General features: G+C 40.0%; 1 protein-coding gene across 1 annotated transcript in view; it reads left to right on the plus strand.

The window, feature by feature from the left end:
• KCNQ5 (potassium voltage-gated channel subfamily Q member 5) overlaps nt 1-13,332 on the plus strand; it is a 297,043-nt gene that overhangs the window by 243,450 nt on the left and 40,261 nt on the right. Inside the window, exons 4-7 of the mRNA XM_086745001.1 lie at nt 1,026-1,201; nt 1,640-1,765; nt 9,822-9,932; nt 11,869-11,964. Of these exons, the coding sequence (XP_086601127.1) occupies nt 1,026-1,201; nt 1,640-1,765; nt 9,822-9,932; nt 11,869-11,964 (509 nt within the window). The remainder of the gene's footprint in view (nt 1-1,025; nt 1,202-1,639; nt 1,766-9,821; nt 9,933-11,868; nt 11,965-13,332) is intronic.

Here is a 13,332-nt window from a genome sequence, read left to right on the forward strand (position 1 = left end):
CCAACAAAAAAGAAGCAAAACACATGTCAACAAGAACTTGCTTTGAGGAAGTTCTTCACTGGTAAACATGGGTTTAGATCATCCTTGCATATATGCATACAAACACCACAAAATCCTAAGATTTCAACCAGCTTTAAGCTTTAAGCTTTGAAGAAGGCCAGGAAATTAATGAGGGGATGAAGTAACACAGCACTTGCTCTGTCCTTTTCCAATCCCCACACACTGGTGTGCCTGCCCCAGTCATCGTAAAAGAACATTATGGCTTCTCACAGAGTCCGTGTGCCATCCCTGTACCTCTTCTCCTCATCTCCCTTTAAATGCCGTTCTGGCTCAAAGGGTAGTTGGCTGATTAGTTCATGCAGAACAAGCTCACTCTCACAGTTTGAATCTGTGACCTGAGGAAATAAATCCTAACAGTTGCTGGGCTTCAACAAGCTTTTCAGGCTACCAGCTAAAAGAATGCTTCTGAGTACTGGCCCTGTATTTCTTCCTTTCCAGGAAATGGTACAACAGGGGAGTTGTATTCAGAAACTACGTGCCTCAACTATACAGTGTTTGTACTCACAGGAAATTAGTATGTGTGCTTGTAAGTCTGCTTCCACTGGACTTTCACCACCGGGGCTGCTCTATTTTTTTCTTACCTTTTTTTTTTTATTTTTCACTTTTTCATAGGGAAGTTGCTGTGGGAAAAGCTATAAAAGGAAAAAGTTCTAGTCCATCTACTGATTTGTACAGTTTGCTACATCAGGCTTCAAAGCTCCTACATGAGGTTCCTTCAACACTGCTTCTCATATCCATACGTTTTCAAAATTACTATTCTCAGTTTTCACCCTGGAGGCTTCTGAGGCAGTTTTTGACACCAGCCCTGACCTTACATCCCTACCTCAAACAGAAATCTCAGTGCTTCGGATTCCCAACCTCCACAGGAGGGATCTCTCTTTTGTCCCCTCATTCAGCTCATGTACATGTACCTGTTATTTCTCCGTACTTAGACATTAATGTTTTCTGTAATATATTTCTTTCAGACATCATTGTTCTCATCGCTTCAATAGCAGTTGTTTCTGCAAAAACTCAGGGTAACATTTTTGCAACATCAGCACTGAGAAGTCTTCGTTTCCTACAGATCCTTCGTATGGTGCGCATGGACCGAAGAGGAGGCACTTGGAAATTATTAGGTTCAGTAGTTTATGCACATAGCAAGGTAGGTAATCCTAGATGCTGATTTTGTCTGGTTGATATCGTCTCTTGATGTGATTCAACAAGAGGTCAAGGAAACAAATATTTATCAGTTTTGAGCAGAACACCTAACATTTTCTGAAGTTTCATCAATTGTAGGGGGCACTAGCACAGATACCTTAGGCCATGTTAAACGTTAATAGTTTTTAGAATACTCTGAAAATGTTATCCTTGATATGCTGTTGTAATTTGATATATATTGGTGAAGTTGCTGGAGCGTCAAACCAAATCTAGGAGTAGATTTGGTCCCGTTTTAGAGAAAATTTGCATCCATAGGGAAGTATTTGACTTTTAACTGCTCAAATACCAAAAAAGTACCTAGATCTTTTCACTATGTCTTCCTTGAAATGCCATTCTGTTCAATCTTTCAAGTGGATATTGATCTCTGATTTCTTTTATCTAGGAATTAATCACAGCCTGGTACATAGGATTTTTAGTACTCATCTTTTCATCTTTCCTGGTTTATCTGGTGGAAAAAGATGCAAATAACCAATTCTCCACATATGCAGATGCTCTCTGGTGGGGCACAGTAAGTACAGAAAAATAATATGCAGTGTTTAATCAGTATGCTAGAGTACTTTGAATTGTTTTCACTGGCAGAAAACTGGTCTGAGAAGCTCCCTCCTCCAACTATTCATTTGCACATCCATAGGTCATTTCACCCCATCCTGCAGAATAGCTGTTTATGTGTTTCTGCTTCAAGAGAAGAATGCATTTTATTTTTTAGCCCAGATCCTTTCAGTGATACAGTTTGTAATATGGTCCCACAAAGAGTGCTTTGATCTAAAGCAGAGGACTGTAAGCTGCAGTGCAGGAAAAAGAACAAATGTCAGGAAGGAAGAAGGGAAAAAAATCTTACATCAGTTTTGCGGTGAAGGGAAGAGTATCATCAGCACCCTCAGAATGATGGTGTTCCTCCTTCCCCTGTACCTTGAGCACAAAAAAGCAAGAGGACATATTCCCACTCTGGGTTAGCAGTTCTCCAATTAATTTTACAGGTATAAAAGCCCTGATTTAATTGAGCTCATGCTTAACTATCAAATCAATTGTTTTCACTTTGTTGAAATCTGTGGGATCTAAGTGCATGCCTGACTGCTTTTCTGAAAGAAGGTGGATTATATGAATGCTTGCATGTTTAAATAAACTAGACTTTAAATGAAAATGAAAAGCTAGGTCTGAAATTTGTATTTATTTTCAATGCCATAATGTGTAGGGGGTTTTGCTTAAAAATGCCCTGTAGTGAGCCAGACTCCTGCACTGTGTGGGAGTTACTTAGGCAGCTTAGGAAACCTGCCCCAACAAAGTCTACACCAGAGCTATTGCTAGGCAGTATAAAACTGCTTTTCTTTTCCTTCCGATGCCGTAGAGCAAACACCGTGAGCTCTGACAGTGTCTGGGTAGTGAAATGATGCCTATGAGATCATTAATGCTGACATAACCTAGAGCACTCATTAGTTTTTCTGGAATAAGTGCGAGACCTGAACCAGCCTCTGCCACCTTTCCTCATCAGAGGGATGCAGAAATGAAGCTTTCTCACCTGAGGCCTCCTGCCGACAAGACTTCATCTAAATTCAGTAGTATCAGCAGAGTATGCATAGATGGACTAGTGCAAAAGCCTTTTCCAAAATGCTTTGAATCCTTGAAAAATATTTTAATAAGTTTTGTTTACATTTTGAGCAGAGGTCAAGGTCATATCCTGTTAGTAGGACTAGTTTGGATATTTGAAATTTGTTCATCTAAGAGTTAATCATTCGTTACATATCTTTCCTAGAGACTATATTTCTGTGTCATCTGTGCACAAAGTTGGGAGCTTGGAAAAGCAAGACCTAGTAGCTCTTACTTGTGCATTTGCAAATACACAGAAATATTTTTCCTGAAGCTTGTTGCTTTAGAGCATCAACTCAAATCTCTAATAAAATACACTATTTTATCCTGTAATCCAAAGACATGTAAAATTCATGTTGGCTAAAGCCATGAGAGAAGGTTTTGCCCTCAGTCACACCACTGCAATCTATTTTCTGGTTTATCTATCTGTACCTGAGAGTAGAATTCAGCCCATGCAGGAGGAGTTTCGCTTCTCTTAAAAAGCTGAGGTCCAGACTTGGCTTAAAGCTTTCTGACCTGCCTGTATTGACACAGTTGTGAAGCATCTGACTTGGGATGCTGGTGTCCTTGCTGATGGGTACACTGGTTCCGGCAGTCTGCAAACACTCCCTTTGGGGGTGGCAGTGGGGACACGGTCCTGCAAGAGACTCTCCTGAGGTCATGTAGGTGGCATGTGGCAGTGCGTGAGTCTTGGGAACGTGCATTTTCCACTGTGTGATTCTCCAGGAAACACCCTCTACCTCTCTGCAAAGTCGTGTTTGACGTAGGGTTGCATAGGCAGGGAGCTTGGACTAAGCAGGCAACAGTGAGGGACACGTATGCATGAGGAACAGGAAAGTCCCAGCAAACTCAGACCTCAGCTCTGACATCTGACTGAGGCTCATGTCAGACCCAGATCCTTCTCCCTGAGCAGCTCTAGCAGTGGGAACGAGATCTTTATTTTAGAATTTGCTTCTCTGCTACCTGCCAATTGCTATTTTTTTGAGGAAAAACCCTGCTAAGAAATAATCATTGTATAAAGTGGCGCTTTAAATATTGTGTACGCTATGAAGTGAAAATGTATGACTCATAGGTCAGATAAGTAGTACAACTGAGAAAATAGGAATCTTTTCTTGACATCAGCAGGAAAAACAACAAATTATAATAAAAAAACCTGAAAACAATCTATATTGTATATTTCTGAGTCTTTTCTTTTTTCCCCAGTGTGTGAAACGAACACATTTAAATTTTTAATGTGCTTAAGTGCACAAAGTTACTGAAAATCAGCACTCGGTCTTACCTGTTATCTTTGCCATTTTAATAATAGTATTTTTTGTATAATATGCAAAACAGTATGTGGGAAATGCATAATGTGCTTCTTAGTCATGGTTGTTTTTACTGCCAGAGTAACCCACATGCAGATTTTGAAAAGGTCAGATAGCGTGGCATTCTAGGGGAAATCAATGCTTACTCTCATTGATTTGCTTATTTGTAAAAGTTGTTCTAACTTAAACCACAGAGTATTTACCAAATCCCAGACTGAATTCTGTGATGGCAGAGGTACAAGAAAGAAAAGACTGCATTAACATCAGGCACAAATAGTCGTCTTAAATTTCAAGCTTTGGGAAGCACTTATGACCCTCTCCCCCCTTACAAGACCAGATCCAGCGTGAAGCAATTAACCCGTTCATTAATTCAGATTATTTGAGGGCCATACCCTGCTACAGTCATTTCACTGACTCCATTTTTGCAGCCCATAGATTTACGCTGAAATGAAAGGCAGGATATGGCATCCCAATTTACATATGAATACTCCACTCTATTTGCAAGTGCACGTTGTGCTGTGCAACCTGCAGTTTCAGCATCAGGCCAGCGTTGCTATTGTGAACATTCTCGTGGTTGGGGTCCCTACCGTGCCGCCTCACACAGCAGCACACAACAGCGTGTGTTATATGAAGAGCTCAGGTTCAGAATTTGCCTTGGTAGAGAAGGAAAATTCCTTTAACAGAATAAAACAACTAAACTATATGGGAACAAAAGGTCAATTCAAAAAGTTAAGTATTTAAAAACCAAATCATGCGTGGTCTTCTGAGAACTGCTAGTGTTAACTAGAACTGGGTGTGCTTATAGCGGCATTTAGCTTGTGTGTTAATTAATTTTACCTGCAAATGTAACGCAACTAAGATTCCTGTCTCTCTTACGCATTTGACAGAGTTTCTTTTAATAAGTCATTATTTTCTAGTAGTATCCAGTAGTTGCAGTAGGGTACAAAATGGCTCTGGCACTCCACAGTGACCCGTAGGGAAACAAAACGCCTTACGATGGATAATGCTGTCACAATTACTAGCTCAAATGAGTTAATAGTGATGACAGTTTTCCCATTTGAATGTAATGATAGCATGAGCAAGCTACTTTTTTTTTCAGTTAATTGATGTCAGGTAAAGATTCAAAAGGTAAGTACCACTAGCAGAACATAAAATGACATCAGGAAGAAATATTGGGGGGTGGGGGGGCCTCCTGGGTCCTATCTCATCTGACTGAAGGCACCAAGGTTATATAATCACATTCATTACTATATTACCTCACTTATTATCAGCATATTTACTAGCTCCAGGAATGAGATATAACAGAAGTTCTATCATCGCGGTGAGTTTTGAGTCTAGCCAGGTGACACTGCCTTGCAGCCTGTCCTGGCACCTCATTTATAGAAGCAAGGGAAATGGAGTGTTTTGCATCTTGTACAGAAGACAGGAGTCAGCTGGCCCATTTAGCCATGTAGGAGTGTGATTCAGCTGCTTGAACACAGGCATACAGTGCCACAGAAGATCCGTCAGAGAGTCTGATGCCTCTCCTGTGGATGGTCCCTGTTCAGATGCCCCAGGGCATCTCAGATGGTACTAGACATTCATTTTCAGGCAAGCCCAAGTCCCACATTAAAGGACAGGATGAGTTACCTGCTGGAGGAACTTATTTCCATTGTGCATGTTGCAGTGACCAGATCATGCTAAACACCTCAGTATTTTATTTTTCAAGTTGAGTGAAATTAATTCTATAGTGTGGCCAGCAGGTTGAGGGAGGTGATTCTGTCCCTTTACACTGCTCTGGTGAGACCCCCACCTGGAGTATTGTGTCCAATTCTGGAGCTCCCTAACATAAGAAGGATGTGGATCTGTTGGAGAGAGTCCAGAGGAGGGCCATGAAGATGATCAGAGGGCTGGAGCACCTCTCCTGTGAGGACAGGCTGAGAGAGTTGGAGCTGTTCAGCCTGGAGAAGAGAAGGCTCCAGGGAGACCTTATAGCAGCCTTCCAGTACTTAAAGGGGGCTTACAGGAAAGATAAGGAGAAACTCTTTAGCAGGGCCTGTTGAGATAGGATGAGGGATAATGGTTTTAAAATAGAGGGAGGTAGATTCAGGTTAGACATTAGGAAAAATTTTTTCCAATGAGGGTGGTGGAACAGGATGCCGAGAGAGGTGGTAGATGTCCCATGCCTGGAAACATTCAAGGCCAGGTTGGACAGGGCTCTGAGTAATCTGATCTAGTTGGAGATGTCTCTGCTCCTTGCAGGAGGGTTGAACTCGATGGCCTTTAAAGGTCCCTTCCAACCCAAACTATTCTATTCTATTCTGAATGAACTCTAAAAGGTTTGGTTTATTGTCCTGGTTTAGGCTGTGGTGATCAGACATAGGGCTGCTCAGCAGGTATCCCCTGAAAGACATGGTTTGCACACTTTGTTATTTCTTTTACTGTATCTTGATCTTCCTTTTCGCCACTTTGCTTCCTCTGGCCAAGTCTCCTCCCAGATGAACAACCTGTCCCTAATTGCCTTCACAGCTCTGCTGCAGATGTTGTAGTTCTGTTACCTAGTCCCTCTTGGCCTTGTATAATACTGCTGATGCAGTCACGTAGGTGCTGACGTCCTTGCAAGGCTATAATTCCTGAAAGGTACAAAATAATTCCTCCAGTCACATTTGACCTTTGGTCATTTCTCCCTTAACCACCCGTGTGATCCAGCCTTCCCTCACAGTGCTAGCTGTAACTTCTGTCTGCTTCTTACATTATTATCAGTGACATCTGGAAATTTCTCATGTTGTCATGGTCTCATGTCCGGTACTTTTCCACACCTTGTTAAATTAATTTAACCTCAAGATTATGCCAGTCCAGGCCTGGCCAGTGGTTTAGTCATTGGCTTGAAGCACTAACAAAGATACAAGGGATTATTCCTCAACTTGACTCTGAAGTTGTCTGGGAAAATATTTTCTTACTTGTGTGATGAGTGGAATATAAAACAAAGATCAAATCCATTTGTTCGGTGTTGAGTAAGATGATAACAGCATGGTGCTGACACCCATATGCGCATGTAAAGACTGTCCTGAGATAAAACAGCTCAAAGTGAGCAAGAAGCCATTGATACTCTTAATCATATACTGATACCATCAAGTCTTCAGGACCTAAAAGAATGGGGGGAAAGACTTTAATATGTTCCTGTTATTTTATCTGGATAAATTCCAGAGATACAGTCTGTGTGACTGCTCCTGGTTTTGGATCGCTCCCAGATGTCAGATCCCAAAGGTTCAAGTTTATCTCTCACTTCTTTGGAAGACAGTGCAGTGGCCATGTCATTAATATGCAGATGACACTTAGTTCTGTTTCCTCCTTGTCAGCCCAGGCAGGAGATATCTCTGTACTTTCCAGTGTCTGGTAGAGATAGGGAGCTGGAGAGAAGCCAAGAAATTGGCTTTGTTCCAGAGCTTCAAACTGCTTTATGATGGCTGGCCTGGAAACAAATTTTGAGGAACTTTTATTCAGGGATTCATTTATTCAAGTGCTTCGTTGCTCTTGGGGTCTTAATAGCCTCAAACTCTTCTGCACTTGCCCTCTGATAAGAAGCGCTGGGAATACCTTCTTTGGCAAACAAAGGAAAACCAAACCAAGCCCCTCTGCCAGGCCAAGGGCGTGGCTGGATCCACTCACCTCTGCCAGAAAACAGGGAGCTGCATTCCCACCTCCCTTCCTCCTTATCGCTCAATCTCAGCAGCGTGCTGCCTCGTGCAGGCTCTGGAGCTTGTTAGGTGCCTCCATGAGCTGACATAGCTCACTGAAACAGCAGGAAAAAAAAAATCACACAGAAATGTGGATAATTCTTTCCACCTTCCTGGCTTGCGTTGGCTCTCCAAAGAGTCCAGCAAAATCTGAGAAGAGGGGATGGGGCAGGGAAGTGAAGAGGAGCGAAGAAGGAGACCTGCTAAGCATGCAAGGTAGTGTGCCTGTGACGAGGTTTGCATTATAAAACTTGAGACTCGATAACCACTTGAAATTTCAGCTGCAGCTTTAACTCAGCTCACTCCCTTTCAGTCACTATGGCTTTCTCAGGGTAAATTACACCCGCAGCTTGTTCCCAACAATGGGAGCAATTAAAAGCACTGTTTACTATCTACAGAGCCCTAAATAGTTGAAATCTAATTACTTCCAAAAGACTTTCCTTCTTTTGTCCTGTGGTGACCCCAGCATTAAATAGAATTGCTTTGGCCATCTTGCCTAGGAATGAACTTTGAGGAAGCTGGAAGCAAAATAAATGTCTCTAGAAGGCATTTTCCTGAAGAACTCGTTCCTGCCAGAACGTTTGCTAAGCCTGAACTTGCCCACATTTGGTACACGATGTAAAATAATTCTCTGTGCACATGTTCTCCACTAATAACAGGCCCCAGAGTCCTTGGCATTCAGCCTGCTGTTGTCTATCTTTGTCCTTTAACATTGTGTGCTGCTGCCTGAGCACGCGCCCCGCAGCCTCCCACTCGGCCCTTGGAAATCCTTTGCTCTGCCTGAACCTCCTCCAGATGCCCGCACTAGACTCCCCAAGAGAAGAGTGCAAAGACGTGACTTTCTCCTGCAAGTCCAGCCTCCAAGTTTGGGTCTGGCGTTGTTCCCAGGCCAGAAGTAGCCTGGAGGACACTTCCTTGGGTGAAGGAAGACTCTCAGCCACACACAGACGTGAAGCCATAATCTTTTGCCTTGGAGATATGCTGAGTAAACCACAACCACGCACCATTATCCCAGCAGCATTTGCATATGTGCTGCATTTCTATGTGGTCAAGGAGCTGCATGTGGAGAGCCCTCTCATGTGTACCAAACTGTGCCGTCATCCACACTGGTGCTACATGGCAGGAATGCTGGCCTCCACAGCACAGCTTTTGAAATATCTGTATGCTGAGCCTCTGATTAGGCTCACCACATGAAGGGACTGCAGATGCCCTCCTCTTTCTCTTTGACTTCTCCCTACGTAAATCTGAGCTAACATTGTCCTGAGCCTGAGGTACCTCTGCATCTGCTGCTGTGTGGTAGTCTTTGGACCTTCATGTCAGGAGTGACATCTGAGCCTGTCATAAGGAAGGGGAAAGGACCAGGAACTTCTTAAAGTTCCTTCCAGCTTCTGATTAATGTTTTTTGTGTTTCAGAAGATAATACACTTTAAATTCTACTGACGGGCTTGTAGAAAATGCAGCTGCTTCTTGTTGTTCTTTTGAGTTTATATCACCTGTGAACGTCAGCTTCCTCCCTACTATATTTTTACAATATGATCTCTGTGTAATTTATATTTGTGTAGTTGTGCAAATACACAATGTTAGATTTCCCTGCAGAAAATAAGTGAAACACCTTTACATCCATGGAAAAGAACTCACATAACTTCCCACCATTTTCCTTGACTTTGAGATCCCAGACTTTCTGTTTTATTATTTTTTAAACTTATTTATTGCTTATTTAGGGTTTTTTCTCACATTTATTATTTATGTCAGTTTTATTCAGTCACCAACAGTACTAAGTTTTCACAGAAAAATGTATTAATATTAACTTATTTATGTTTGTTTTTCTTTTAGAAGCAACTATATACATTCCACATCTTGGGTTATTTAGTGGAAATGCTGTTTCATGCAATGTAAATAATCTGCAACTAATCTCTCAGTGACTTCTGGTAAACCACGATGTTCATTCATTTCTTTTTAGATCACATTGACAACCATTGGCTATGGAGACAAAACTCCTCTTACTTGGCTTGGAAGGTTGCTTTCTGCAGGATTTGCTCTGCTTGGCATTTCTTTCTTTGCACTACCTGCGGTGAGTATGCCCATAAAATCTGTAAAAAGGTAATAGAAACTTCCGTGGCTCCTACGGCTGTTAGGATACAAAAAGCTGAAGGAAGCTCTCTAAATGAAGAACAACTGTTTAAGGCTTTTTGCTCTGTGACAGTACTAGTGAACTGCTATCCAAAATCCAAAAGAAAGGTTTGGTGCCATTGCTTGAGTTTTGGGGAGTTTCTTTGCCATGGTCAGAACTGGGAAATAATCCTAAATTAGATAGTAAGCTACTGTGTAAGGTTGAAATTCCTTTCTTTTGTTATGAATTGTGGCTTACATATTACTGCTTTTCTTTCAGATTTTTGGAAAAAAAAAATCAACTTATATGTTTTTCTGAACTAGATTATATTGAAAAAAAATATGAGTTATTTCTAATAGGTTGTCTTGTATGAGCATGTTCAGGCTACCAATAGAGAGTAGCAGAACGTATTAAATCAACCAAATGTTGATGTTTTTGAATGTAAAAATGCAACTATCATTTTCAGTGAATGATTGTAAATAAACACAACAGTTTATTTATGTTGCTTTTATCAATGTTCAAAAGACTTTAACAGAAACGGGAATCATCTAATGACTAAAATATAATGTAGCTTCAGAAATAACTTTTTATTTTTGTGAGTGAGTTTCCTTTCATTTTTAAATTAGTATTGAATAAGCATGAAATCAGAAGTGACATTTGTATTTTGTTGTGTTGCATCTAGTGCAGCATATACAGAAAATCAGTATTTTAATACTCAGATTCATTAGCTATAGATCACTATAAAACATGTGTGTTATAATAATAAATTTGTTTTCAACCATATAGACAAACCAAGTTTAAAAGTCAGCATTTGCCAACAGCATTGGATCATCTAGTGCACTGCATTTATTTCTTACTCTAAGTACAGAGAGTATTTCAGTATCTCTGGCATATTATAATGAATTATAGTAATTATAATACATTACCTGGTTTTGAATCTCTGACATTTAATGGCAGCTACTGTAATTCATTCCCTTTGTTACCTAGTCACCACTAACAAGAAAGCTAGTCTTAGCAGGACTACAATGAACATGTAAAAGATGAATAACCTTACATATTAGAGATGCTAGAACTTTTGTTCCTCATGTCATATCTATGTATAGATACTCATTTTCCTCATAAACACTTTTGTGTTGAATCTGTCTGTAAAGAAAGAGATATGTGTGAATCTTGTGCATTTCTAATTTTACTTTATTCTGCCTAAGAATCAAGTGGAAATATTCTTCCTTATAATGCAGACATGTCCAGCAGGAATATTACACTCCTTGCAAGCCAAGGAGGGAAACATTCTCAATATTTGGGTCTGTTCAGCAGGAGTCAAATTTGTCTTACTTATTCAAAGGTAAAAAAAAGCTAAAAGGCAAGAGATTTCATCATCAGCTTTTTTTTACATCCTATAGAATGAACAATGTGGGTTATTTAGATGGGAAAGCGAGAAGAAATGGACTTCATCTGTTAAGCAAGGCATTTTCTAACTTTTCTAAAATCAAAAATTATAATAAGCGCTGCAGATACAGACTCTGAGATCCATATATATCTGGCAGATGGTCATTTCATCATTCCTCGCTTAAGTTCCTCTGAACGTTCCTGCTTGATTTTCTCTCTCTCTCTGTCTCTGGCCTTTAGAGTTGCAGGAACATAGCGTAGCACAAACCCAAGCAATGGTTGGGATGAGGGGTCATTGGTAGCACCACAGATGTTACACCTTAAGTAAGGAGTCTCCTGCCTCACCATGAAAGGTGCACTGTTATTAAGCCTTATATTGTCATATAATGTCACAAATGTGTTATCGGAAGCAATCATATGGCATAAGATCTTCACAAAATCTTAGTAGCTGATTACATATATTTGTTGAAAAAACCACCTACATAATGATAAATGGTGCATTGTATTGCAGGGCATCCTTGGCTCAGGATTCGCCTTAAAAGTGCAGGAACAACATCGTCAGAAACACTTTGAGAAAAGAAGGAATCCAGCTGCCAGTCTAATTCAGGTAAATATGAAATCAGTGTAAAGATAATAGTAGGTGATTTGGAGTGCCTATTGGAGCAAGTTTTTTTGTTTCATTTTGGAAAGTTTTGTGGAAATCATGTTTAACAGATTGGTTAGTTTCATGAAATAAGTTTGTTCAGTGATCACCTTGTGTTACCATAATTGTGCATATAGCACTTCTATGCGTAGTTTTTGAGGATTTCTATCCATGCTGAAGAAACCAAGTCGAGGATGTCAATTGCATGCCTGCAGTTAGTGAATTACTTGGAAAAATAGAATTGATCCCAAGACAACCCAACTGTCAGCACAGCATTTTTGCCTATATTAAACTACTTTTTATCTACTACAAGGTTTAGAATGGTGAAAATGAACAGTGTCATGCCCAGAGAATTGCTTTCACTATTAGTCAACTCAAAAGCCAGAAATGTAGATGCTAGCAATTCCAAAATGTCTGAAATTGTCTGAAGCAGTTTTGGCTCCAATATTGACATAATGGTACAGATCAACAATTGAGAAATTATTTCTTTTAAGCAAAAGTGACATGATACTTGTTAAATAGCTGTTTTTCATGGGTTTTTTCCTTAACTTACAGTCCTAGTTAAAAATGATAAAATCCTCTAAAGAATGATTTTGCACCCAGCTTTACTCTACTTGATGCACTGAAAAAAAAGGGGAGAAATAATCTTCTAGTATCCTAGTTTATTTTCTTGGGATCCCAAGTGTTTTATGCATGCCATTTATGCTATTTTTTAAATTCTGAAATAACAAATCCAAATAAAGAAGCTGAGCATGAATATACTAGAGTTCCGTGATAAGTTCAGGACAGATGCCGTGCTGTTTTTGAAGCATTCTTAAAGTTAATAAATGTTTCCATTATTACTGTTTGGTGATTATTAAGTACTAAATATTTTATATTTAATATTTATTAGAGTACTTAATAAATATAAATCTACTCCTTTTGTATCTATTGTATTGTAGAATGACTGTCTGGGATGTTTTCTAACACATGTATTCTAATCTAGTTCTTCCAACTTTGGTTGCCAGAGGAACACATAATAGATTTAGGGTTTGGGTATAGCTTTTCTTATTACTGTATGACAGTTCAACCAAAATCTTAGTAAGACAGCATGCTAAATAGATTAAGAGTAGCTAGACGACTGATTTCAGAAAGTGAAGCTCAATGTGCAAAATCATCATGAAAGGAAGACATTTGTGGTGGGATCCCATGATGAAGGCTGTTCAGCATTTAGATGTTCGTTTTCAGGTTCAGCATTTTCAGTGATCTGGAAATTAATATAAAATTGCTGATGGAGATATTTGCCAATTGCACAAGGCCTGCCAGAGTAGGAAAGATGAGAGCAAGCACATG

This window comes from Chlamydotis macqueenii, chromosome 3 (genome assembly GCF_036417535.1).
Source record: "Chlamydotis macqueenii isolate bChlMac1 chromosome 3, bChlMac1.mat, whole genome shotgun sequence".
NCBI classification, from domain to species: Eukaryota; Metazoa; Chordata; class Aves; order Otidiformes; family Otididae; genus Chlamydotis; species Chlamydotis macqueenii.